The sequence below is a fragment of the Pelodiscus sinensis genome, chromosome 5 (genome assembly GCF_052426305.1).
Source record: "Pelodiscus sinensis isolate ZL-2025 chromosome 5, ASM5242630v1, whole genome shotgun sequence".
Taxonomy (NCBI): Eukaryota; Metazoa; Chordata; order Testudines; family Trionychidae; genus Pelodiscus; species Pelodiscus sinensis.
Genome location: NC_143056.1, coordinates 132,091,604 through 132,119,486, shown reverse-complemented (window position 1 = coordinate 132,119,486; position 27,883 = coordinate 132,091,604). Strand labels below are relative to the sequence as shown.

At 45.9% G+C, this 27,883-nt stretch overlaps 3 protein-coding genes across 3 annotated transcripts; all 3 read right to left on the bottom strand.

Annotated features, from left to right (window-relative positions):
* Nucleotides 1–4,101: 4,101 nt before the first annotated feature.
* LOC102461593 (olfactory receptor 5G25-like) lies at nt 4,102–5,049 on the bottom strand. Its single transcript, XM_006111825.3, has one exon. The coding sequence runs from the start codon at nt 5,044–5,046 to the stop codon at nt 4,102–4,104; it is 945 nt and encodes a 314-aa protein (XP_006111887.3). The 5' UTR covers nt 5,047–5,049.
* A 6,025-nt stretch (nt 5,050–11,074) lies between these two features.
* LOC102461835 (olfactory receptor 5AP2-like) lies at nt 11,075–12,591 on the bottom strand. The gene has a single exon (XM_006111826.4). It carries the CDS (start codon nt 12,571–12,573, stop codon nt 11,629–11,631), a length of 945 nt encoding a protein of 314 aa, XP_006111888.3. The 5' UTR covers nt 12,574–12,591; the 3' UTR covers nt 11,075–11,628.
* A 10,173-nt stretch (nt 12,592–22,764) lies between these two features.
* LOC102462054 (olfactory receptor 5G25-like) lies at nt 22,765–23,706 on the bottom strand. Its single transcript, XM_006111827.4, has one exon. The coding sequence runs from the start codon at nt 23,701–23,703 to the stop codon at nt 22,765–22,767; it is 939 nt and encodes a 312-aa protein (XP_006111889.4). The 5' UTR covers nt 23,704–23,706.
* Nucleotides 23,707–27,883: the final 4,177 nt, after the last annotated feature.

Genomic DNA, 27,883 nt, shown 5'->3' with positions numbered 1-27,883 from the left:
ACGGTGGACCGAAGACAATGATCAAGCGATTTGTCTCCTGCCATCCCTCTCCAGCCTCTGACAAACAGAGGCCAGGGACACCATTTTATCCCCTGGCTAATAGCCTTTTATGGACCTAACTTAAGGACACATGATTGACTCATATCCAGCATCTCATCCACTGTAATCCGCAGGTCCTTTTCTGCTGATCTGCTACTTAGCCATTGAGTCTCCAGCCTGTAACAATGCTTGGGATTCTTCCGTCCCAAGTGCAGGACTCTACACTTGTCCTTGTTGAACCTCATCAGATTTCTTGTGACCCAATCCTCTAATCTGTCAAGATCACTCTGGACCCTATCTCTGTCCTCCAGCAAATCTCTCTCTCCCCTTAGCTTGGTGTCATCTGCAAACTTGCTGGGGGTACAATCCATCTCCTCATCCGGATCATTAATAAAGATGTTGACCAAAACCGGTCCAAGAACTGATCTTTGGGGCCCTTTCAGGGCCTATATCCTAATTCCCAGGCCAAGTGTCTCCCTGCCCTGAGAGAGGTGATGGCTAGACACCTGAGGCATTAAGTCACAGATAATACAATTTCTTGTGGTGCCCTTAGAAATCTTTATGATATGAAGTTCAAAGCTTATGTAGTATTGCGGGCTATGATAGCATATAATATCTCCAGGGAGGAGTTCTGATATGAGGTCTGGGAGTTCAAAGGACTACACTGTACATGTCCCCAGACAAGAATGGACTCTTTTTGGGGACAATAAGTGTGAAGTGGATTTCCTGAGAAATATATAGATAGAGGTTAATGCAAATTCCCCATCTCCAATTATGCAAAAAATAAAAGTCTTTTCATGATATACCCCAAGGAAAGGCTCTTTTCTTTCTGATTAGCTGGTCCTGGAGATCAAAGACTTGAATTGTATAGAGATGCACGTCTCTGCCCAAGAGAAGTGATGGCCAAAGGGCTGGTAGACTAGAATGTGCTGGACCGTGGAAGGGGAAATACAAGTGCAGTTGCCCTGAAATGTGACAAGAGCATCCTCCAAGCAGACCATAGAAATGGTTACTCTGAAAACATCACATCTGTGTCTGATATTGGCGTTGGAAGGGGATAGCCACAGAAAGGGAACGGGCAGATTTGTAAGGGATACTTAGCCCATCCTGTGCAATCAGCTGCTTTGGTAGGAGAGATTTCCACCAGTGTTCCCTTTAATTTTTTCCCTTCCTGTTCACAATAATGTTTGTGATGTGTGGATGTGCACCACCGGTAGAAACTCATGTTGCTGACTATGGGCGCTCTGCTAATCTGTCGGGTGGCTTTAGGCTATGTCTACACTAGCCCCCTAGTTCGAACTAGGGAGGATAATGAAGCATACCAAAATTGTAAATCAAGCCTGGGATTTAAATATCCCACGCTTGATTTGCATGTTCCCAGCTGGTTGCCATTTTCGAATTCCACTAGCCCGGAGTAACTGCCCGCATCTACATGCAGCAGTTAAACGGAAGTCCATTTTAAAGCCCTTACTCGAATTAGCTGGTAATCCTCCTGCAAGGAGGTTTACCAGCTAATTCGAATTAGGGGCTTTAAATCGGACTTCCATTTCACTGCCACATGTAGACGCGGGCAGTTACTCCGGGCTAGTGGAATTCTAAAATGGCGACCAGCCGGGAACATGAAAATCAAGCGTGGGATATTTAAATCCTGGGGTTGATTTGCAATTTCGGTATTCTTCATTAGCCTCCCTAGTTTGAACTAGGGAGCTAGTGTAGACATACCCTTAGAATCTCTCCTGAGTGATTTGCACGAGCGCTCAGCTTACAGGGAACAGTGATTCCCACCTTGGCCAGGAAGGGGTTAAAGAATTTCTCTGGACAAATTCAGCCCCCGCATGGCCCACCTGTGCAGCAGCTTGCCCCCGGAGGAGGGAGGCTCCAAGCCCAGTGCTGCGTGGCGGTAAGAGGGACGTAGAGCTACAGCTCCCTCACCCCACAGAGCTCATGCTTGACCAGCTGGCCCTCTGGCCCTCTGCAGAGATGGAGGAAAACATCTGTAGTTTGCTTGTCACTGGCACCCAAGAGGCTCATCCTCATAGTGTAGACAGAGCCTTGCAGACACTCACAGAGATAGGAACTCAGCTCCCTTCACATGGGGGCTCTCATGGGCCACATCCAGCCAGCAGATTATCTTTCACTAGCCCTGGGGTAGGAGCAAGCTGTGGGCTTGGGAACTTGGCAGGAGGGTGGGGGAAGGGAATGCAGAGGACTGGGGTACAGAGTCTGGGCTTGGAGGGAGCTGCTGACCTAACTCTGTGCCTTCGTGGGTCCCAATATGGTCTCCTGCTGATCCCATTGGCTGTAACTTTGGCCAATGAGAGCAGCAGGGAAAGCCCATCATTATACTGGTGTTCCCCCCAGCAATCTGGGTGGCAGGGAAGTGAGAAATGCAGCATAGAGCCACTTCTTCTGCTTTCTCTTCACACTCTCTCCTGCTTCCCCCTTCCCCACTAAGAAAGCCCTTGATTATATCGCTGTTCCCCCAGCTGATCTGAGAAATGCAGCATGGTTCTGCTCGCTGCCTCTTTTGAGCTGGTTTAGTGGGGTTGGGGCTTGGCCAAAACAAGGCCAGAGTGCTGCGTGCTCCCTGCTCCAAAGGTGTGTGTGTGGGGGCGGGGGGAGACATACTGCACTTTGAGAGCCACTGCCTTAAGCCCGTTGCAAAATCCAGCCTAAATAATTAACTGCAACTTTGTGCTGAATTCAAAGTCGGGGCTCTTTGAGTGTCTGGAGCACTGGCCATCACTCCCTTTGTGAGGTTTCTTACTACCCTGGTGAGGAATCTCAGTGAGACTTTCCTGGAGATTGTCTTAGTCTGGATCAGTTCCTCACTTCTCACTCCAGGGGATTTATTATCCATATTTCTGCCAGACCCCTGGATGCAGGAGACCCAAGACTTCAATGAACCCAAAGTTAAAGCAATTCAACCTGCAATTTTTAGAGTTTCTATCCCACAAAATATATTTGACATCTTCACTTTTTGTCTTGAATTTAATCAAAGGAGGTAGAGAAGAAGACAGAAATTATCTTATTGCCTCTATACAAAACCATGGTACGCCCAGATCTTGAATACTGCATACAAAGGTGGTCGCCTTATCTCAAGAAAGACACATTATCATAGGAAAAAGTTCAGAAAAGGGGAACAAAAATGATGGGTTTAGAACGGCTCCTATATGAAGAGAAATTAAAAAGATTTGGACTTTGCATCTTAGAAAAGAGGAGATGACGGGGGATAGGATAGAGGTTTAAATAATCATGGTTGGTGTGGAAAAAGTGAATAAGGGACAGTTATTCACTTGTTCCCATAACATAAGATCTAGGAGTCATCACATAAAATTAATTGGTAGCACTTTTAAAACAAAGAAAGGGAAGATTTTCTTCATATAGCACACAGCCTGTGGAACTCCTTGCCATAGGATGTTGTGAAGACCAAAACATTAACAGGGCTCAAGAAAGAACTTAATAAATTCAGGGATGTTAGGTCCATCAATGGCTATCAGCCAGCATGGGTGGGAATTGTGTTCCTAATCTCTGTTTGTCAGAGGCTGGAAAACGGTGATAAGGGAGGGATTACTTGATGGTTCCCTATTTTGTTCATTCCCTCTGGGGCATCTGGCATTGGCCACTGTCAGTAGACAGGCCCCTGGGCTAGATGGACTTTTGCACGTTCTTATGATTTTTTTAAAAACGTCAACATTTTCCAAATCGGAAAAATTCCGTTTTCAGGCCAGCTCTTCTCACTTCTGTTCATGATTATATCAAGAAACTTTTTCTATTCATGATTATATCAAGAAACTTTTTGTATGGGAGACAGTTGACCTACGCAACTCCACATATTGCATTCAACATTCCTTCGGTCAAATTTCTGCATCCCCAATGCAAAAAATCAATGGGAGAAACTCTCCCATCAACTTCCCTTGCTCCTCATGACCCTGTGCAGTAATGGGGTCAACAGGAATCACATCAGTAGCTGATTAAGTGAGTCCTTACTAGATACACTAAAAGGAACTCCAGGAGATTGATCTCCAGATCATCGATTTCTGGGTAAGTGAAGACAAGTCCTTAGATCCAGTGAGGAATAATTTTCTGGTATATTGTCCTTCTCAGAGCATCCTTCACCTCCTTGTTCCTCAGGCTGTAGATCAGGGGGTTCAACAAAGGGATCACCAAGGTATAGAAGACAGACACCACTTTGTCGTAATCTGATGGGTTGCCGGAGGTGGGCCGAAAGTATATGAAGAACAGAGCCCCATACAAAATGGACACGGATGACAGGTGAGAGGCGCAGGTGGAGAAGGCTTTACGTCTGCCCTCATTGGAGCGGATGTGCAAGATGGCCAGCATGATAGAAATGTAGGAGACAAGGATGACCAGGGAAGTGCTCATTCCAGCTAAAGCAGTAAAGACACAATGCACAATGTCACCCCTGAGAGTGTCCGAGCAGGAGAGCTTCTGGAGCGGAGCGATGTCACAGAAGAAATGATTGATTATGTTGGGACCACAGAAGGACATGTTGAACAAGGTGCTTGTGTGCACCACAGTATTAATAGAAGCATACAAATAGGATGCTGCTACTAGTCGTATACAGACCTTCTGGGACATAATGAGCGTGTACAGCAGCGGCTTGCAAATGGCTACAAAGCGATCGTACGCCATCACGGCCAGAAGCGAAACCTCAGAGTACGCACAGAAGGAGTGAAAGAAAAACTGTGTGGCACAGCCAGCAAAAGAAATGACTTTATACTCCACTAAGAAGTTCACCAATGTCTTAGGGGCAATAGTGGAAGAATATGTGATGTCCACAAGAGACAAGTTACTGAGGAAAAAATACATGGGAGAGTGTAGCCGCGTCTCCATCCTGATTAAAGTGATCATGCTGAGATTCCCCACGAGGCTCATGGTGTAGATCAGCAGAAACATCCCAAAGAGGACAGCTTGCAGTGACCGACTGCCTGGGAATCCCAGAAGGATGAATACGGACACTCCACTGTCATTGCCTTGTGCCATATAGTCCAGATGTGATCAGCGCTGCTGGGGTAGAGGAGAAACACAGACAAGTTAAAGCTTTCAAATATTTCATGAATCAAGATTAACGATATGGGCCGTGTCCAGACTCAGGGTTTTTTTCGGGAAAAGTAGCCTTTTCCCGAAAAAACTTCCCCTGCGTCCAGACTCAAGCCGGGTTCTTTCGAAATTATTTCGAAAGAACGCGGCTTTTCTTTCGATGGCGGTAAACCTCGTTTCACGAGGAAGAACGCCTTCTTTTGAAAGTTCCTCTTTCGAAAGAAGGCGTTCTTCAATGTAAATAGGGCTTCTTCAAAAGAGAGCATCCAGACCCGCTGGGTGCTCTCTTTCGAAAAAGCGGATTGCTCTTTCGAAAGATCCGCCTGCAGTCTAGACGCGATCTTTCGAAAGAGGCTCTTTCGAAAGATGCTTTCGAAAGAACCTCTTTTGAAAGAAGCCTGCAGTCTAGACATAGCCATGGAGTGGAAGGCAGCTACACCCATTGTGAAATACAGTAGAAAGTCAAGATACAAAAGAAACTTTATGTCTGTTCCAAGATTTCTCTGCTTTTAAAGAACAGACATTTCAAAACAAAACAAAATAGAAAGGACAGTTCCGAATTTTAAAACTCTGCCTCCCTAGTAGGTATTTTCAAATATAGGCTCATGGTATGAGATGGCTTGGCATCATTAGAAAGGATGTAGAGCAACCGGAATGCTCCCAGAGGTCAGTGTCAAGGTTGATCAAAGGGATGGAATGCAAACCATGTGAGCAAAGTTTGGAAAAAGAGATTAAAGAGGAACATGAGAGCAGTGACCAAATACGTGAAACAGTGCCATAAAAAAAAGTGGAGACAAGTCGTTCTGTCTTGCAGCAGACGGCAGAACAAGAGGTGATGGGAGCACACTACGATCCCATGAACGATAGGGCAATGGAAGAGAGCGGCCAAGGGAGGTTGTGGAATCTCCTTCACTGGAGATTTTCAAAAGGAGCCTGGATAAAATCATAGACGATGAGGGTTGGGAGAGAACTCAGGAGGCATCGAGTTCATGAATCCCAACTCAATCATCCCAGACAGGGCTTGGTCAAGCACAGACTTAAAAAAACTTTAGGGGTGGAGATTCCACCCCCTCCCTAGGGAACCCATCCTAGGGCTTCACCACCTTCCTAGGGAAAGAGTTTTTCCTCATATCCAACCTAGGCCTCCCCCACTGCAACCTGTGATCATTGCTCCTTGTTCTGCCATCTGCCCCCACTGAGAACAGCCTCTCTCCATCCTCTTTGGAACCTCGCTTCATGAAGTTGAAGGCTGCTCTCAAATCCCCCCTCACTCTTCGCTTCTTCAGACTGAATAAGACCAGTTCCCTCAGCGTCACCTCCTAGGTCAAATGCCCCCAGCCCACTAATTATTTGTTGCCCTCCAGTTTGTCCACATCCTTTCTGGAAGCGGGTGGGGAGAAGGTGCATAAAACTGGAACAATACTCCAGATGTGGCCACCCAGTGCCAAATCAAGGGGAATCATCACTTCCCTCGATCTGCTGACAGTGCTCCTACAAATGCTCTCCAATCTGCCGTTAGCATTCTTGGCAAGATGTTCATGCTATAGGACTTGGGTGGGTTACACATAACAAGTCTTTGGCAGGCGGCTCGGCTAGAACACACCCCATGTGGTCCTTCTAACCCTGTGATTCTGAGAGTCTGTGTTCTCTGCAACAACCTAATACTCAAGTGAAAGATGGAGGAGGTGTTTGAAAATCAGCCTCATACTGGCATTCTAGCACCTTTCCATCAATCAGGAATCAGTATATCTTCACAATGACACGTCAGCCAAAAGCTCCCATTTGGCATAAAGCCCCGGGGTAAATCCAATAAACAAAATTCTTTTTGAGATAGCGAAAGTAACAGTCACAAAGGGGAGGTGTATATCATTGAAGGGGATATGAAGAAATGGAGGAGTTAAGCAAAGAGAGGCTGTATTTACACCAGGGTTGAAACCCTCCCACCCTTTTTGGCCCCCGGAACTAGCATGGAAGTGTTGTAGCAGAAGTAACAAATAGGTTAGGAAGAAATCCCGCTTCAAGAGAAAAAGAGTTTGGTGTGCAGCGATGTAAAAGAAAATCTCTCCCTCCCTTTCTCTCATGCTCACGTAGGCAATAGCCGATCACACGCCCGCCACGCTGGGTGTCAGACCTGGGCTCCAAACAGAACCTGAATGCCTACACAGCCGTGAATTGACCTGGCCTCTAGAGACTCTCTGACATTGGAGGGTTTTTTTCCTTTCTGCTGTGTTCACATACCTTGTAGCTCTGTTAATCTCTCTCATTTGCCCAAAGGATGTGGAGATAGTGGGAAGACTAACCTTTGTTTCTCAGAAGAGATTTTGAAAGCAGACATGATGCAGCTTTATGGTGACTACATACCTGGTAATGCCCCGGTAGCAGCGAGTGCCAGTCAGAAAGCATCCAGCGAGACTCTTCCTTGAAATCCAAGTGGGTCCAAATATGCTTGTTTTTCCACTGCAAGCTAATGAGAAAATCTGAAATATACACGTCCTACATTCATTGCATGATCTCTGGGTATCCACCCTGAACCTGCGAGCCCTTCTATCAGAGCCGAGAATGGGGCATTGAGGAAAACCAGAGCTGCCCATTCTGTATGGGACCTTCTATCTACATAGAGAAACCAGCTCTCTTTAGGGCTGTCAGTGTGGAATGTTCCCTCCAGTAGAAACCCTGCTTTAAGTTTTCATTCAAAAAATATTTGTTGTTCAATAGCATGAGCCACATTTAAAAAAAAAAAAAAAAAACCCAAGCCTTACATCTTGATTACTGGCAAACAAGAGATATTTTTTCTTTTCTTTTTTTTTCATTGACAGAGTTTATGCCATAACTTAACTCACTAAGTCCCATTAGGGCTAGATTCTTCATTCTTGTATCTTACTACCGCTCTAGTGAAGTCAATGGTGTAATGATAATCGACAACAGCTAATGGTCCCATATATGAGCCCCTCCCAAAAATCACATGTTGTATTCAGGTATTTTAGGCTTTTTATCCCATTTGATTGCAAATATACAGAGATCATCAAAAATCCATCATTTTGGTGCTATAAGAATCACCATGTAGAGAACAGAAAACAATTTCTGTTTCTTAGTGGAAAGAATGGATGTGGGTGTATTTCTCAGGTGTTAGAAGAAATGGAAGCATTTGTTTTACTCACGTTATTCTTTGTCCTGTACTGCCTGTTGCAAGACAGACATCTCTCTTTCTTGGATTCAAAAGCTGTAATAAGAGGTGGGGTGTATTTCTTTGCTCTACTGGCATTTGGAGACTGAATCCCTTAGGGCTTTCAACCTCAGGTCAGGCAGAAACAGCATCATTAAGATGCCCTTTAGGTCACATGGGATCAGGAGATAGTTTGATACCAAAGTCTGATCAAGTTCTTCGAAGTGTTGTGACTTCTCTGTATCCCTTTCCCCTGATTTATCCACTCCACAGATCTGCAGCTCCCCCAGGAAGAACGACTTCCAGTCAGAAATCAAGCTGGCAAAGTTTATTGCAAATGCATTTCCTGGTACAGTTATTTAATTATTTTTAATTGCTGAGAAAACAAGAATTGAGTTCTTCGGGACACTGGTATTTTGAGAGCCCAGAGATGGGATACAGGAGAAGCAAAGACCTGTACAGTGGATCAAGACTGAGGTGTCTCTTCGGGGATGTCTAAAAGCCTTAGATTGGCATAACAAAAATGGCTGAAGATCAGAACTGAGGGGCACTGACCGAGTCAGGGGGTCAGAAAAGGCTGCGATTGCAGAGTGTGAGGTATACCAAGATTGAGGTGTGTTAGCTGAGGTGCAACCGATTTTGAGAGAGGATGCAAATTCAGGGGCTGGACTAAGGTTCAGACCTGCTGGGATAGAATCATAGAGCTGGAAGAGACCTCAAGAGGTCATCAAGTCCAGCCTCCTGCACAAGGCAGGAACAATCCCAACTAAATCAACCCAGCCAGGGCTTTGTCAAGCAGAGACTTAAAATCATCTAAGGATGGAGATTCCACCACCTCCGTAGGTAACCCATCCCAGCGCTTCATCACCCTCCTAATGAAATAGTTTTTCCTAATATCCAACCTAGACCTCTCCCACCGTAACTTGAGACTGTCTCCATCCTCTTTGGAACGTCCCTTCAGGCAGATGAAGGCTGCTATCAATTCCCCCCTCACTCTTCTCTTATGAAGACTAAAGAAACACAAATCCCCGAGACTCTCCTCATAGGTCATGTGCTCCAGCCCCCATCATTTTGGTTGCTCTCCGCTGAACCCTTTCCGATGCGTCCACATCCTTTCTATAGTGGGGGGCCCAGAACTGGACACAGTATTCCAGACATGGCCTCACCAGTGCCAAATAAAGGGGAATAATCACTTCTCTGGATCTGCTGGCAGTGCTCCTCTAAATGCAACCTAATATGTCATTAGCCTTCTTGGCTACAAGGGCACACTGTTGACTCATATCCAGCTTCTCATCCACTGTAACCCCCAGGTCCTTTTCAGCTGAACTACTACTTAGCCAGTCGGTCCCCAGCCTGTAACAATGCTTGAGATTCTTCTGTCCCAAGTGCAGAAATCTACACTTGTCCTTGTTGAACCTCAGCAGATTTCTTTTGGCCCAGTCCTCTAATCTGTCAAGGTCACTCTGGACCCTATTCCTGCCCTTCAGCATATCTACCTCTCCCCCTATCTTAGTGTCATCTGCAAACTTGCTCAGGGTGCAATCCACCTCCTCATCCAGGTCATTAATAAAGATGTTGAACAAAACCAGTCCAAGAACCGATCGTTGGGGCACTCTGCTAGAAACTGTAAATCCCAATAAATTCCAGGGCCTACCTCCTAATTCCCAGGCCAAGTGGGCCCCTGCCCAGAGAGAGGTAATGGCCAGACACCTGAGATATAAGGTGACAGATAATACAATTTCCTGTCGTGTCCTTGGAAAAACTTACGGTATGAAGTTCACAGCTTATGTAGTTTTGCGGGCTATGATAGCATATAATATCTCCGGGAGGAGTTCTGATATGAGGCTTGGGAGTTCAAAGGACTACACTGAACATGTCCCCAGACAAGAATGGACTCTTTTTGGGGACAATAAGTGTGAAGTGGATTTCCTGAGAAATATATAGATAGAGGTTTATGCAAATTCCCATCTCCAATTATGCAAAAAATAAAAGTCTTTTCATGATATACCCCAAGGAGAGGCTCTTTTCTTTCTGATTAGCTGGTCCTGGAGATCAAAGACTTGATCACCATATTTGGGGTCGGGGAGGAATTTTCCTTCAGGGTAGATTGGCAGAGGCCATGTAGCATGGGGCACAGATCACAGCTGGAGGATTCTCTGCATCTTTGGGTCTCCAAAGTATTCGAAGGCTTCAATATCTGATATATAGGTGAGAGGATTATTCTAAGAGGGGTGGGTGAGATTCTGTGGCCTGCACTGTGCAGGGGGTCAGACTAGATGATCATAATGGTCCCTTCTGACCGTAAAGTCTATCAGTCTATGAATTGTATAGAGGTGCACGTCTCTGCCCAGGAGAAGTGATGGCCAAAGGGCTGGTAGACTAGAATGTGCTGGACCGTGGAAGGGGAAATAAAAGTTCAGTTGCCCTGAAATGTGACAAGAGCATCCTCCAAGCAGACCACAGAGATGGTTACTCTGAAAACATCACATCTGTGTCTGATATTGGCGTTGGAAGGGGATATCCACAGAAAGGAAACGGGCAGATTTGTAAGGGATACTTAGCCCATCCTGTGCAATCAGCTGCTTTGGTAGGACAGATTCCCACCAGTGTTCCCTTTAATTTTTTCCCTTCCTGTTCAGAATAAAGTTTGTGATGTGTGGATGTGCACCACCGGTAGAAACTCATGTTGCTGACTGTGGGCGCTCTGTTAATCTGTCGGGTGGCATTAGGCTATGTCTATACTAGCCCCCTAGTTCGAACTAGGGAGGATAATGAAGCATACCAAAATTGTAAATCAAGCCTGGGATTTAAATATTCCACACTTGATTTGCATGTTCCCAGCTGGTTGCCATTTTAGAATTCCACTAGCCCGGAGTAACTGCCCGTGTATACACGCGGCAGTGAAATGGAAGTCCGATTTAAAGCCCTAATTGAATTAGCTGGTAATCCTCCTGCAAGTTTGAAGTAGGGGGCTAGTGTAGACATACCCTAAAAATCTCTCCTGGGTGGCCGCAGGAGCACTCAGCTTAAAGGGAACAGTGATTCCCACCTTGGCCAGGAAGGAGTTAAAGAATTTCTCTGGGCACAATCAGCCCCAGCCTGGCCCACCTGTGCAGCTGGTTGCCCCCAGAGGAGGGAGGCTCCAAGCCCAGTGGTGCGTGGCGGTGAGAGGGAAGTGGAGCTACAGCTCCCTCGCCCCACAGATCTCATGCTTGCCCCCTGGCCCTCTGCAGAGGTGGAGGAAACCTCTGTCGTTGGCCTGTCTCTGGCACCCAAGTGGTTCGCCCTCACAGACCCGCTAAATTGAACTCCAGGAGATCGATCTCCAGAGCATCGATTTCAGGGTAAGTGTAGACAAGCCCTTAGATCCAGTGAGGAATAATTTTCTGGTATATTGTCCTTTTCAGAGCATCCTTCACTTCCTTGTTCCTCAGGCTGTAGATCAGGGGGTTCAACAAGGGGATCACCAAGGTATAGAACACAGACACCACTTTATCGTAATCTGATGGGTTGCCGGAGGTGGGCCGTAAGTACATGAAAAACAGAGCCCCGTACAGAATGGACACAGCTGTCAAGTGAGAGGCGCAGGTGGAGAAGGCTTTACGTCTGCCCTCATTGGAGCGGATCCGCAAGATGGCCAGCATGATAGAAATGTAGGAGACGAGGATGACCAGAACAGTGCTCAGTGCAGTTAGAGCAGCAAAGACGAAATGCACAATGTCACCCCTGTGAGTATCTGAGCAGGAGAGTTTCTGGAGCGGGGGGATGTCACAGAAGAAGTGATCGATGATGTTGGGACCACAGAAGGACAGGCTGAACAAAGAGCTTGTGTGCACCACAGCATTTACAGAGGCACAGAAATACGATGCTGCTACCAGACGTACACAGACCTTTGGGGACATAATGAGTGTGTACAGCAGCGGCTTGCAAATGGCTACAAAGCGATCGTATGCCATCACGGCCAGCAGCAAACCCTCAGAGTTCACAGAAAGGGAGTGAAAGAAAAATTGCGTGGCACAGCCAGCAAAAGAAATGACTTTACACTCTGCGAAGAAGTTCACCAGAGCCTTAGGAGCAATAGTGGAAGAGTATGTGATGTCCACAAGAGACAAGTTGCTGAGGAAAAAATACATGGGAGTGTGTAGCCGCGTCTCGATCCTGATTAAAGTGATCATGCTGAGATTCCCTGCGAGGCTCATGGTGTAGATCAGCAGAAACATCCCGAAGAGGACAGCTTGCAGTGACCGACTGCCTGGGAATCCCAGAAGGATGAATACGGACACTCCAGTGTGATTGCCATGTGCCATATAGTCCAGATGTGATCAGCACTGTTGGGGTAGAAGAAAAAACACAGCCAAGGTTAAGCTTTCAAGATTTCATGATTCCAGATTAACAATATGCAGATATCTGCATTGGAAAAGACAATAGAAAGTCAAGATACAAAAGAAATTATGTTGGTCTGGCTGCAAGAAATTTGCAAACAAACTAATTTTGTGTGAGTCTGTGCCAAGATTTCTTTCATTTTAAAGGACAGACGTTCCAAAATGAATCACAACAAAATAGAAAGAACAGTTCATTATTTTAAAACTCTGCTTCCCTAGCAAGCATTGGCTTTTTCAAATATAGACTCATGGTAGGAGATAGCTAACTATCATTAGAATGGACGTAGAGCAACTAGAAAGGTCCCAGAGGTGAGTGTCAAGGCTGATCAAAGAGATGGAATGCAAACCATGTGAGCAAAGTTTGGAAAAAGAGATTGAAGTGGGTTATGAGAGCTGTGTCCAAATACTTGAAACACTGCCATAAAAAAAGATGGAGAAAAGTTGTTCTGTCTTGCAGCAGATGGCAGAACAAGAGGTAATAGGATCACACTACAGCATTGTGCATTTAGATTCAATCTCATTAAAAGATTCCTAACGGTAAGTAGGCGAGGGCAATGGAAGAGAGCTGCCAAGGGAGGTTGTGGAATCTCCTTCACTGGAGATATTCAAAAGGAGACTGGATAAAATCATAAACAATGAGGCCTGGAAGAGCCCTCAGGAAGCAATGAGTTCTGCCCCGTGCCCAGTTCAGTACCAACCCTAACTCAATCATCCCAGCCAGGGCTTTGTCAAGCCCGGACTTAAAAACTTCTAGGGATGGAGATTCCACCTCTTCCCTACGGAACCCATCCCAGTGCTTTACCCCCTCCTAGGGAAAGAGTTTTTCCTCATATCCAACCCGGACATTCCCCACTGTAACTTGAGACCATTGCTCCTTGTTCTTCCATCAGTCACTACTGAGAACAGCCTCTCTCCATCCTCTTTGGAACCTCGCTTCATGAAGTTGAAGGCTGCTCTCAAATCCCCCCTCGCTCTTCTCTTCTGCAGACTGAGTGAGACCAGCTCTCTCAGCCTCTCCTCATAGGTCATGTGCCCCCAGCCCACTAATTATTTGTTGCCCTCCAATTTGTCTGCATCCTTTCAGTAGTGGATGGGGGTGCACAAAACTGGACGCAATACTCCAGATGTGGCCTCCCCAGTGCCAAATAGAGGGGAATACAGTAATTGCTCGCTTAACATGTGCCCGCTTAACACATTTTCACGATAGCACGATTTATTTTTTAGGGAGCATTTTTTGAAGAAGATGACCGTCCCCACAATAACACGATTTCCCCAACCCGCTGGCTGGTTGCCGGCAGCTGCGCAGGGCTTCCCCCTGCCTCCTTGCATCTGGCAGAGGTTCGCTGCTCACCGCGCTGTTCCCCGGCAACCCCTCCTCGCCGGATGCAAGGAGGCAGGGAGAACCCTTGCACAGCTGCCAGCAACCAGGCAGCTGGGGAAACCCAGCTGCCGGCTGCAAGCCCTCTCCCCTGTCCTTCCCTTTCCTTCCCAAGAGCCAGACACTTCCCCTCCCTGCTATAACCCAGTCCCCTTTCTCCCCAAGCTTATGTCCTGATCCCAGCTGCTAACAAGTGCAGGCTGGAGCCGTGAGCGCAAACACAACCCCCACCTTTTCCATTATTTTCAATGGGAAAATTGACCCCACATAACACGTTTTCACTTAGCATGATCATTTTCTGAAACGTATCTACTGTGTTAAATGAGGAATTCCTGTAATCACTTCCCTCCATCTGCTGGCGATGCTCCTTCTAGTGCAGCCCAATCTGCCGTTAGGCTTCTTGGCAAGAGGTGCATGCTCTCGAAAGCCGTTGGACTTGGGTGGGTTAGACATAACAAGTCCATGGCAGGAGGCTAGGCTAGAACACGCCCCATGTGGTCCTTTCTAACCCTGTGATTCTGGGAGCCTGTGTTCTCTGTAACAACCTAATACACACAGGAAAGATGGAGGAGGTGTTTGAAAATCAGCCTCATATTGGCATTCAAGCACCTTCCATCAGTTAGGAATCAGTATATCTTCATAATGACAAGTCAGCCAAAAGATCCCATTTGGAATAAAGCCCCATGGTAAATCCAACAAACCAAATTCTTTTTGAGATAACCAAGGTAACAGTCACAAAGGGGAGGTTTATATCCCTCAAGGGGATATGAATGAATGGAAGAGTTAAGCAAAGAGAGGTTGTATTTACACCAGGGTTGAAACCCTCCCACCCTTTTTGGCTCCTGGAACTAGCATGGGAGTGTTGTAGCAGAAGCAACAAACGGGTTAGGACAAAATCCCCCTTCAAGAGAAAAAGAGTTTGGTGTGCAGGGATGTAAAGAAAATCTCTCCCTCCCTTTCTCTCACGCTCACTTAGGCAATAGCTGATCACACGCCCGCCACTCTGGGTGTCAGACCCAGAACCCGAGGCTGTGTCTAGACTACATGCCTCTGTCGGCAGAGGCATGTAGATTAGACACATAGGCAAAGGCAAATGAAGCCGCGATTTAAATGATCGCAGCTTCATTTAAATTTACATGGCTGCCGCGCTGAGCCCGCAAACAGCTGATCAGCTGTTTGTCGGCTAGCGCACTAGTCTGGACGTTCCCCCTGTCGACATCAAAGCCCTTTGTCGGCAGCCCCGTTATTCCTCGTGGAATGAGGTTTACCGGGGCTGCCGACAAAGGGCTTTGATGTCGACAGGGGGAACATCCAGACTAGCGCGCGAGCCGACAAACAGCTGATCAGCTGTTTGTCGGCTCAGCGTGGCAGCCATATAAATGGAAATGAAGCCGCGATCATTTAAATCGCGGCTTCATTTGCCTTTGCCAAAAAAACAAATCTACATGCCTCTGCCGACAGAGGCATGTAGTTTAGACGTACCCTGAATGTCTACACAGCTGTGCATTGACCTGGCCTCTGAGACTCTCTGACATTGTCAGTTTTTCCTTTCTGCTGTGTTCGCGTAACTTGTAGCTCTCTTAATCTCTCTCGTTTACCCAGAGGGTAAGAGACAGTGGGAGGACCGACCTTTATTTCTCAGAAGAGAATTTGAAAGCAGGCATTAAGCAGTTTCATGGTGAATACATACCTGGTATTGCCGCGGTAGCAGGGAGTGCCAGTCGGAAAGCATCCAGCGAGATGTTTCCTTGGAATCCAAGTGGGTCCAAACGTGCTTGTTCTTCCACTGCAAGCTAATGAGAAAATCTGAAATATACACGCCTTATATTCATTGCATGATCTCTGTGTATCCACCCTGAGCCTGCAACCTTCTTTCAGAATCGAGAATGGGCTGTTGAGAAAAACCAGCACTGCCCATTCTGTATGGGACCTGCTATCGACAGAGAGACCAGCTCCATTTAGGGCTGTCAATCTAGAATGTTTCCTCCACCACAAAACCTGCTTTAAGTTTTAAATGATAATATTTGTTGTTCAAAACCATCAACCACATTTTAAAAAAATCCCTTATAACTTGATTCCTGGCAAACGAGGGGTATTTTTTCTTACAATTTCCTTCTTTCCCCCCCGTTGACCGAGTGTATGCAATAACTTAACTCACTAAAGCCCATTAGGGCTAGATTCTTAGTTCTTGTATCTTTCTACGGCTCTAGTGAGGTCAATGGTGTGATGACAATCCACAACAGCTGATGGTCCCATATATGACCCATCCAAAAAATCACATGGTGTATTCAGGGTATTTTACGCTTTTTATCCTATTTGATTGCAAATATACAGAGATCATCAAAAAACCATCATTTTGGTGGCATAAGAATCACCATTTTGGGAATAGAAAAAAATTCTGTTCCTCGGTGGAAAGAATGGATCTAGGTGTATTTCCCAGGTATTAGAAGAAATGGAAGCATTTGTTTACTCACATTACTCTTTGTCCTGTACTGCCTGTTGCAAGAGAGACATCTCTCTTTCTTGGATTCAAAAACTGTAATAAGAGGCAGCGTGTATTTATTTGCTCTACTGGCATTTGGAGACAGAATCCCTTAGAGCTCTCTACCTCAGGTAAGGCACAAACAGCATCATTAACACGCCCTTTAGGTCACATGGGATCAGGAGATAGTTTGATACCAAAGTCTGATCAAGTTCTTCGAAGTGCTGTGGCTTCTCTATCCCTTTCCCCTGATTTATCCACTCCATAAATCTGAAGTTCCCCCAGGAAGAACAACTTCCAGTCAGAAATCAATCTGGCAGCGTTTATTGCAAATGCATTTCCTGGTACAGGAATTATTAATGATTTTTTAATTGCTGAGAAAACAAGAATTGAGTTATTCGGGACACTGGTATTTTGAGAGCCCAGAGATGACTACATGAGAAGCAAAGAAATGTACAGTGGATTAAGACTGAGATGTCTCTTCAGGGATGTCTAAAAGCCTTGAATTGTAATAGCAAAAATGGCTGAAGATAGAACTGAGGGGCTCTGACCAAGTTGGGGGGGTCAGGAAGGACTGCAATAGCAGAGATTTCATGATTCAAGATTTGAGGTGCATTAGCTGAGATGCGACCCATTTTGAAACTGCTCAGCTCCGATAATGGCCCCTTCTGTTTTAAATACAAGTGAATTAAAGAAAAAATTCTAATCCTGTTTATTACATTAAAAAATAAAAACCAGGAGTGTATTGAACCTTCATTTCCTCTTCAGAAAAGAGAAACAGCAACAACTGTGTAGAATTCTCAGGGAATTAGACCTACACGTCTAAAGTAGTGTTACCTCTTTTGAGCCTCAATACGTAGCCAACGTTCAGGGTCCTGTAGATTGTCTCCATTGGGAGAAACAACTGACGATAGATTTAGGAATCTTTGATGCAATACTGCCTACTTTTGGAAAGAACGCATATAGGCCTGGTTCTCTGAACTAAGCAGAACTCAAACAGCAGGACACTGTTTCTTTGCTCGCATTTCCAAAGCCGAAATAGCCAACACGGTATGCAAAACCTTTCCCTCTCTTGTCCTCTTTTATGGTTATGCTTGCTCTGTTCAAAGTACCTCATGGACCATGACAAAATCATTTCTTTGTTTTATACCTATGTGATCCCCATGTTGAACCCCCTGATCTACAGCCTGAGGAACAAGGAGGTGAAAGAGGACCTTCCAAGGAAGTTGTCGGAAGATATATTCTTGGGGAATGTAAATATTGGGAATGGGTTTAAACAGTAAGTGGGAGAGACGGAGGGAGAGGATTATCCACATGACTAGTTTGGTGCTTGCTGATAATCAAGCTTGTGCCTCCTGTATCAAAAGAAACTAAGGATCAGGTTTGCCAGGGAGGTCTGCACTGAACAGCTATGTGTTGGCATCTCCTCTGGTAGCCAGCGACTCAGAGATGTTCAGCTCCCAGTTGGGAACCATTTTGTGCCAAGGCCGTGTTGCCATCCTCAAGAGAAGGGCCCATTGGTCCAGTGGTTTAGGCGCTGGCTGAAGACATGGAAAACCTGCTTTGGTTTTCTTGATCCACAATGGACTTCTGGTTTGAACCTGGGCTAGTCACTTAGCCTCGCTGTTCTTCAGTTCTCCATCAATGGGGATGGTGGCATGGGCCCGCCTCCCCAGAGTGCTGAGAAGGGAAATACATTCATGAAAAAGACAGGGAAGTGCTTTGAGACCTACTGATATGACAAATAGGCATTAATTATTATTCATGTATTAAGTGTTTTAGGAGCTTGGGTTGGATCCTCTAATAATGAGAGTGGCTAAAGAAATCATTCCTCTACTGTTTATTTTCTAGAGTTTGTCTGTCTGTTCAAGAACTCCTTCTAAATGGTAAAAGCTTGGACCACCAAATTTGATACACAGCTTCCCCTGATCCTCACTTAGAGCAAGCTCAGGGTTTCACTGTGCCAGGAAAAGAGACTGTGCCTAGAATGGGATTGTGTCTCATAAAACCCAACAGGAAAGAGACAGAATCGCCAAATCAAGTATATTCCTCAAAACTGACATATCTGAGCGACTCTTGAAACAGACTGAGTCAAGGGGAGCAAGAAAAATAGGCTGACCCTGGGACAGGATTGCTTCTCAATAAACCTTACAGAAAAGAGATAAAACAGAGACATTTGGAGTAGCGCTTTGCTTTGGCACAGCCACATCAATGCTTAAGTTTTGGAAACGAGAAGAAAATGTTTCTAATACAATTGATTATAACAAATTAAAAGAGTTTACCGGGATGACGAAAAAAAATACACTTGATGATATTCCCATTTAAACATTACTACAAAAAAAATAGTGAAAAGTTTTAACAATCCCTTTTTAAGAAACCCAAAGTAAACGTTAGCTTAATATAAATAACACTCTATTTTTGAAAAATACAATAATTTTAATTAAGCATGTAGATTTTCCTGAGTTTACAAAAAATTAATTGACTTAAGGATGTGATCAACACCGGGTAAATCTGCTGATATCGTATATATAGTATCCCAATGTTTGTGAGTCTGTAACACTGAAATGCTGGCTATTCCCTCTGGGTGGCGCTGTTGCCTGAGTCACGTCCTTCACCTCCTGCCGTAGAGCTCAGCTGACTTCTGCGCCGCTCAGCCGGGCCGCCGCAGGGAAGCAAGTGGTACAAGCAGACATTTGTGCGCTGGAGTCCTCATGCAGCCACCCCAAGCGCCACGGCGGGAGGGGAAGGGGGGCGGGGTGGTGATGTACACAGTCAGGGGGCAGGGTCTGGCCATGAACATCACCGCCCCGCCCCCCTTTGTATCTTCCTTCACCTCCCGCCGTGGTGCACGGCTGACTTATACGCCGCTCAGCTATGCCGCCATGGGGAAGCCTATATGGACCACTGCTGAGTGGCGCCGTAGTCAGCCGAGCGGCATGGCGGGAGGTGAAGGGGGGCAGGCATTTCCTGAAAAATATGAAAGTAGAGGTTTATGCAAATTCCCCATCTCCACTTATGCAAAAACTAAAAGGCTTTTCATGATATACCCCAAGGAGAGGGTCTTTTCTTGCTGATTAGCTGGCCCTGGAGATCAAAGACTTGACCTGTACAGAGATGCAAGTCTCTGCCCAAGAGAAGTGATGACCGAGGGGCCAAGAGACTAGAACGAGTGGTCTTGCTGGAGCATCGAGGTGGAAATACAAGTGCAGTTGCCCTGAAATGTGACAAGAGCATCCTCCAAGCAGACCACAGAGATGTTTACTCTGAAAACATCACATCTGTGTCTGACATTGGCATTGGAAGGGGATAGCCACAGAAAGAGAACAGGCAGATTTGTAAGGGATTCTTAGCCCATCCTGTGCAATTGGCTGCTTTGGTGGGACAGATTCCCACCAGTGTTTCCTTTACATTTTTCCATTGCTGTGCAGAATAAAGTTTGTGATGTGCCCCCAGACAGGTGTAGATGTGCACCTCTGGTAGAAACACATGTTGCTGGCTATGGGCGCTCTGCTAATCAGCTGGGTGGCATTGGAATCTCTCCTGGGTGGCTGCTCGAGTGCTCAGCTTACAGGGAACAGTGGTTCCCACCTTGGCCAGGAAGGGGTTAAAAAAAATGTCTCTGGACACAATCAGCCCCAGCCTGGCCCACCTGTGCAGCCTGTTGCCCTCGGAGGAGGGAGGCTCCAAGCCCAGTGGTGCGGCGTGGAGGTGAGAGGGAAGTAGAGCTACAGCTCCCTCGCCCACAGATCTCATGCTTGCCCAGCTGGACCTCCGGCCCTTTGCAGAGATGGAGGAAACCTCAGTCATTGGCCTGTCTCTGGCACCCAAGAGGCTCATCCTGACTCTTGCAGGCACTCACAGAGCTAGGAACTCAGCTTCCTTCACACAGGGGCTCTTGTGCGCCACATCCAGCCGGCAGATTATATTTCTCTAGACCTGGGGTCTTGGAGGAGGGGAAGAGTGGAGTGCGGGGGACTGGGTACAGGGTCTGGGCTTGGAGGAAGCTGCTGACCTGACTCTGCGCCCCTTTGGGTCCCAATATGGTTTCCTGCTGATCCCACTGGCTGCAACTCCAGCCAATGAAAGCAGCAGGGAAAGCCCATCATTACACTGGCATTCTCCCCAGCAATCCGGGCAGGAGGGAGGTGAGAAACGCAGCACAGAGTCTCTTGTGCTGGTCTTTCTGCACACTTCCTCCCGCTTCCCCACCAGGAAAGTCCATATTATACTGCTGTTCCCCCAGCTGCGTTGTGTGAGAGGGAAGCAAGAAACGCAGTGTGGTTCTGCTCTTTGCCTCTTTTGAGTTCGTCTGGCAGGGCCAGAGTGCCAGTGTGCTCTCTGCTATGGGGTGGGGTGGGGTGGGAATACGGGGAGAGGTGGGGATGGTGGAGCACATTGCATTTTGAGAGCCACTGCCATAAGCCCATTGAAAAATTCAGCCTACATAATTCAAAGTCAGGGCTGTTTGAGTGTCTGGAGCAATGGCCATCACTCCCTTTGTGAGGTTTCTTACTGCCCTGGTGGGGAATCGCAGTAAAACTCTCCTGGAGATTGTCTTAGTCTGGATCGGTTCCTCACTTCTTGCTCCTGGATATTTATTATCCATATCTCTGGCAGACACCTAGACGCAGGAGACCCAAGACATCCATGAAGCAGAAGTTAAAGCAATTCAACCTTCAATTGTTAGAGTTTTTATCCCAAAAAATATTGACATCTTCACTTTTTGGCTTAAGTTTTTTTAAAAAAGGGGGTAGAAAATAAGACAGAAAATATCTTATTGCCTGTATATAAAACCATGGTATGCCCACATCTTGAATACTGCATACAGACGTGGGTGTCTTATCTCAGAAAAGATATATTGGCATTGGAAAACGTTCAGAAAAGGGGAACCAAAATGATTAGGGGTTTGGAACGGGTCCCATATGAAGAGAGATTAAAAAGACTAAGGTTACATCTACACTAGCCCCCTAGATCGATCTAGGGAAGCTAATGAGGGTGACCAAAATTGCAAATCAAGCCCAGGATTTAAATATCCCGCGCTTGATTTGCATGTTCCCGGCCAGTTGCCATTTTAGAAATTGACTAGCCCGAAGTAACTGCCCGTGTCTACACGCGGCAGTGAAAAGGAGTTTCCAGTTTAAAGACTCTAAATCAAATTAGCTTGTAAGCCTCATTGCAGGAGGAATACCAGTTAATTTGAGTTAGGGCTTTAAATCGGAATCCCATTTCACTGCCGCATGTAGAAGCGGGCAGTTACTTCGGGCTAGTCAATTTCTAAAATGGCGAGCGGCCGGGAACATGCAAATCAAGCATGGGGTATTTAAATCCCGGGCTTGATTTGCAGTTTCAGTCGCCCTCATTAGCCTCCCTAGATTGATCTAGGGGACTAGTGTATACGTACCCAAAGGGGGAATATGATAGAGGTCTATAAAAATTGTGACTGGTGTGGAAAAAGTGAATAAGGGAAAGTTATCTACTTGTTCCCATAACATAAGAACTAGGCATCACCAAATAAAATCAATAGGTAGCAGGTTTAAAACAAACAAAAGGAAGTTTTTCTTCACGCAGTGGACGGTCGGCCTGTGGAACTCCTTGCCAGAGGATGTTGTGAAGACCAAGACATTAACAGGACTCAGGAAAGAACTTGTAAACTCATGGAGCTTCATTCCATCAAAGGCTATTAGCCAGGATGGTGTCCCTAATCTGTTTGTCAGAGGCTGGAAATGGATGATAGGAGAGGGATCACTTGATGATTTCCTGTTCTGCTCATTTCCTCTGGGGCATGTGGCATTGGCCACTGTCAGGAGACAGGATACTCGACTAGATGGACTTTTGGTCTGACCCAGTCTTGCCATTCTTAGGTTCTTCTGATATTTTTAAACTTCAATATTTTCCATAGGAGAGAAATTTCGTGTTCGGGCCAGCTCTTCTCATGGCTGTTTATTATTAAATCATGAAACTCCTATCCTGAACTTTTTCTATGGGAGAAAGTTGACCTAATCAACTCCACCCATGAAAATAGTGTAGCTGCAGTTGACATACCTTAGGTCAAATTTCTGCATCCACACTGCAGGAAGTCAACGGGAGAAACTCTCCCATCAACTTCCCTTTCTCGTGACCCTGTAGAGTACCAGGGTCAACAAGAATGACATCAGCAATCAATGTAGTGGGTCCTTACAAGACTTGCTATATTTAACTCCAGAAGATCAGTCTCTGGAGCATAGATTTCAGGGACAGTGAAGACAAGCCCTTAGATTCAGTGAGGAATAATTTTCTGGTATATTGCCCTTCTCAGAGCATCTTTCACTTCCTTGTTCCTCAGACTGTAGATCAGAGGGTTCAAGAAAGGGATCACCAGGGTATAGAACACAGATACCACTTTGTCGTAATCTGATGGGTTGCCGGAGGTGGGGCGTAAGTATATGAAGAACAGAGCCCCGTACAGAATGGACACGGATGTCAGGTGAGAGGCGCAGGTGGAGAAGGCTTTACGTCTGCCCTCATTGGAGTGGATCCGCATGATAGCCAGCATGATAGAAACGTAGGAGATGAGGACAACCAGGGCAGTGCTCATTCCAGCTAGAGCAGCAAAGACGAAATGCACAACATCACCCCTGTGAGTGTCCGAGCAGGAGAGTTTCTGGAGTGGGGGGATGTCACAGAAGAAGTGATCGATGATGTTGGGACCACAGAAGGACAGGCTGAACAAAGAGCTTGTGTGCACCACAGCGCTAATAGAGGCGTAGAAATAGGATGCTGCTACCAGACGTACACAGACCTTCTGGGACATAATGAGCGTGTACAGCAGCGGCTTGCAAATAGCTACGAAGCGATCATAAGCCATCACAGCCAGAAGCAACACCTCAGAATTCACAGAGAAGGAGTGAAAGAAAAATTGTGTGGCACAGCCAGCAAAAGAAATGACTTTATGCTCCACCAAAAAGTTCACCAGAGTCTTAGGGGCAATGGTGGAAGAATATGTGATGTCCACCAGGGACAAGTTGCTGAGGAAAAAATACATGGGAGTATGTAGCCGCGTCTCCATCCTGATTAAAGTGATCATGCTGAGATTCCCCATGAGGCTCATGGTGTAGATCAGCAGAAACATCCCAAAGAGGACAGCTTGCAGTGACCGACTGCCTGGGAATCCCAGAAGGATGAATACGGACACCCCAGTGTGATTGCCATGTGCCATATAGTCCAGATGTGATCAGCGCTGTTGGGATAGAAGAAAAACACAGCCAAGGTAAAGCTTACGATTAACGATATGGGATAGAAAGCGGATACCCCTATTGTGAAATACAGAAGAAAGTCAAGATACAAAAGAAACTCTTGAAACACTGTCATTGAAAAAAATGGAGAAAAGCTGTTCTGTTTTGCAGCAGATGGAAGAACAAGAGGTAATGGGACCACACTACAGCATCATGCATTTATCATAGAATCATAGAATCATAGAATAATAGGACTGGAAGGGACCTCGAGAGGTCATCGAGTCCAGCCCCCCGCCCTCAAGGCAGGATCAAGCTCTGTCTACACCATCCCTGACAGATGTCTATCTAACCTGTTCTTAAATATCTCCAGAGAGGGAGATTCCACCACCTCCCTTGGCAATTTATTCCAATATTTGACCACCCTGACAGTTAGGAATTTTTTCCTAATGTCCAATCTAAACCTCCCCTGCTGCACTTTAAGCCCATTACTCCTTGTCCTGTCCTCAGAAACCAAGAGGAACAAATTTTCTCCTTCCTCCTTGTGACACCCTTTTAGATATTTGAAAACCGCTATCATGTCCCCCCTTAATCTTCTTTTTTCCAAACTAAACAAGCCCAGTTCATGAAGCCTGGCTTCATAGGTCATGTTCTCTAGACCTTTAATCATTCTTGTCGCTCTTCTCTGCACCCTTTCCAATTTCTCCACATCTTTCTTGAAATGTGGCGCCCAGAACTGGACACAGTACTCCAGCTGAGGCCTAACTAGTGCAGAATAGAGCGGCAGAATGACTTCACGAGTTTTGCTTACAACACACCTGTTGATACCTGTTGATTTAGACTCTATCTCATTAAAAGCTTCCTAACTGTAAGAAGGATAGGGCAATGGAAGGGAGCTGCCAAGGGATGTTGTGGAATCTCCTTCAGTGGAGATATTCAAAAGGAGGCTGGATAAAATCATAGACGATGAGGGTTGGACAAGACCACAGGAAGCCTCGACTCCTGCCCTCTGCCCAAAGCAGGACCAACCTCAACTACATCATCCCAGCCAGGGCTTGGTCAGGCTGGGACGTAAAAGCCTCTGGGGATGAAGATTCCACCACCTCCCCAGGTAACGCATCTGAGAGCTTCATCACTCACCTAGGGAAAGATTTTTCCTAATATCCAACCTAGACCTCCCCCACTGTAACTTGAGACCATTGCTCCTTGTTCTGCCATGTCACCACTGAGAACAGCCTCTCGCCAGCGTCTTTGGAACCCCCCTTCATAAAGTTGAAGGCTGCTTTCAAATCCCCCCCCCCCCCCCACTCTTCTCTTCTGGAGTCTGAATGAGACCAGCTTCCTCGGACGCTCCTGGTAGGTCATGTGCCACCAGCCCACTAATTATTTGTTGCCCTCCAATTTGTCTACATTCTTTCCGTAATGGATGGGAGGGTGCACAAAACCGGATGCAACTCTCCAGATGTGGCTTCCCCAGTGCCACAGAGGGGAATATCACTTCCCTCGATCTGCTGGCAATGCTCCTACTTATGTACCCCAATCTGCCGTTAGGCTTCTTGGCAAGAGGTTCTTGCTGTTGATAGCCATTGGACTTGGAGGGGTTAGACATAACAAGTCCTTGGCAGGCAATTCGGCTAGAACGCGCCCTATGTGGTCCCTTCTGGGAGTCTGTGTTCTCTGCAACAACCGAATACACAAGAGAAAGAGGGAGGAGGTGTTTGAAAATCAGCCTCAAACTGGCATTCAAGCACCTTTCCATGAGTTAGGAATTGGTATATTTTCACAATGACACGTCAGCCATAATCTCTCATTTCGCATAAAGCCGCAGGGTAAATCTAATACACAAAATTATTTTTGAGATAACCAAGGTTACAGTCACAAAGGGGAAGTTTATATCCATCAAGGGTATATGAAGAAACAGAAGAGTTAAGCAAAGAAAAGCTGTATTTACACCAGGGTTGAAAGCCTGCCACGTCTTTTGGCCCCTGGGACTAGCATGGAAGTGTTGTAGCAGAAACAACAAGTGGGTTAGGAAAAAGTCCCCCTTCAAGAAAAAAAGAGTTTAGTGAGCAGGAATGTAAAGAAAATCTCTCTCTCCCTTTCACTCGGGCAATACCCGAACACATGCCCATGGGGCTCAGTGTCAGACCTGGAATCCAACCAGAACCTGAATGTCTACAAAGCCGTGTATTGACCTGGCCTCTTGAGTATCTGACATTGGAGGTTTTTTTTCTCCTTTCTGCTGTGTTCACATACCTTGTAGCTCTGTTAATCTCTCTCATTTCCCCAGAGGATGTGGAGATAGTAGGAAGACTGACCTTTGTTTCTCAGAAGAGATTTTGAAAGCAGACATTAAGTAGCCTCATGGTGAATACATACCTGGTAATGGCCCGGTAGCAGGGAGTGCCAGTCAGAAAGCATCCAGCGAGATGCTTCCTTGGAATCCAAGTGGGTCCAAATGTGCTTGTTTTTCCACTGCAAACTAGTGAGAAAATCTGATATTCATTCCCTGATATCTGTGTATCCACCCTGAGCCCACAAGCCCTCCTATCCGAGCCGAGAATGGGAAGCTGAGGAAAACCAGGGCCGCCCATTCTGTATGGGACCTTCTGTCTACATAGAGAGACCAGCTCTCTTTAGGGCTGTCAGTGTGGAATGTTCCCTCTAGTAAAAAACCTGCTTTAAGTTTTCAATGAAAATATTTGTTGTTCAAAAGAATGAACCACATTAAAAAAAAACCTTACACCTTGAGTCCTGGCACATTCAGGGTATTTTAGGCTTTTTATCCCATTTTATTGCAAATATACAGAGATCAACAAAAAATCCATCATTTTGGTGGAATAAGAATCACCATGTAGAGAATGGAAAAAAAATTGTTCCGCAATGGAAAGAATGGATGTGGGTGTATTTCCCAGGTATTAGAAGAAATGGAAGCATTTGTTTTACTCACGTTACTCTTTGTCCTTTACTGCCTGTTGCAAGAGAGACATCTCTCTTTCTTGGATTCAAAAGCTGTAATAAGAGGCGGGTGTATTTATTTGCTCTATGGCATTTGGAGACTGAATCCCTTAGCGCACTCAACCTCAGGTCAGGCACAAAGGGCATCATTAACACGCCTGTTAGGTCACGTGGGATCAGGAGATAGTTTGGTACCAAAGTCTGATCAAGTTCTTCGAAGTGCTGTGGCTTCTCTGTATCCCTTTCCCCTGATTTATCCACTCCATAAATCTGCAGCTCCCCCAGGAAGAACGACTTCCAGTCAGAAATCAATCCGGCAACGTTTATTGCAAATGCATTTCCTGGTACAGTTAGTTAATTTTTTTTTAATTGCTGAGAAATCAAGAGTTGAGTTCTTCGGGACACTGGTATTTTGAGAGCCCAGAGATGGGATACAAGAGAAGCAAAGTGTTGTACACTAGATCAAGACTGAGGTGTCTCTTCAGGGGTGTCTAAAAGCTTTGGATTGGAATAGCTAAAATGGCTGAGGGTCAGAACTGAGGGGCACTGACCGAGTCAGGGGGTCAGAAAGCAGAGAGTGGGGCATATCAAGATTGAGGTGCATTAACTGAGATGCAATCGCCTTTGAAACTGCTCAGCTCTGAGTAGGGTCCATTCTGTTTTAAATGCAAGTGGATTAAGGACAAAATTTTAATTACATGAAAGAAATAAAAGCAACCGTGTACTGAAACTTCAATTTCTTCTTCAGAAAAGAGAAAGAGCAAGAAATGTGTAGAATTCACAAGGAGTTTGACTTCTATTTCTAAAGTAGTGTTACCTCTTTTGGGCCTCAATGGGTAGCCAACGTTCAGGGCCCTGTACATTGTTTCCATTGGGAGAAACAACTGATAATTGATTTAGGCATCGTTGATGCAATGCTGTCTATTTACAAATTGTGTATAAAGTCCTGGTTCTCTGAACAAAGCGGAACTCAAACAGGACACTGTTTCTTTGCTCGCATTTCCAAACCTGAAATAGCCAACACAGTATGCAAAACCTTTCCCTCTCTTGTCCTCTTTTATGGTTATGCTTGCTCTGGAAGTATCTGTGGCTTTTGGCCCTATCCTGTCCATCTGGTCTTTTGGCGGGGAAGGATCCTTTTCTTCTCAAACACCCAAACACAAAAGCTTCCCCAACCACTGTCTTAGCCCCAGTATGTATGTGTGCATT

Coding starts and splice junctions, on each gene's coding strand:
- LOC102461593 (XM_006111825.3), bottom strand. CDS start 5,046: ATGGCACAAGGCAATGACAGTGGAGTGTCCGTATTCATCCTTCTGGGA.
- LOC102461835 (XM_006111826.4), bottom strand. CDS start 12,573: ATGGCACATGGCAATCACACTGGAGTGTCCGTATTCATCCTTCTGGGA.
- LOC102462054 (XM_006111827.4), bottom strand. CDS start 23,703: ATGGCACATGGCAATCACACTGGGGTGTCCGTATTCATCCTTCTGGGA.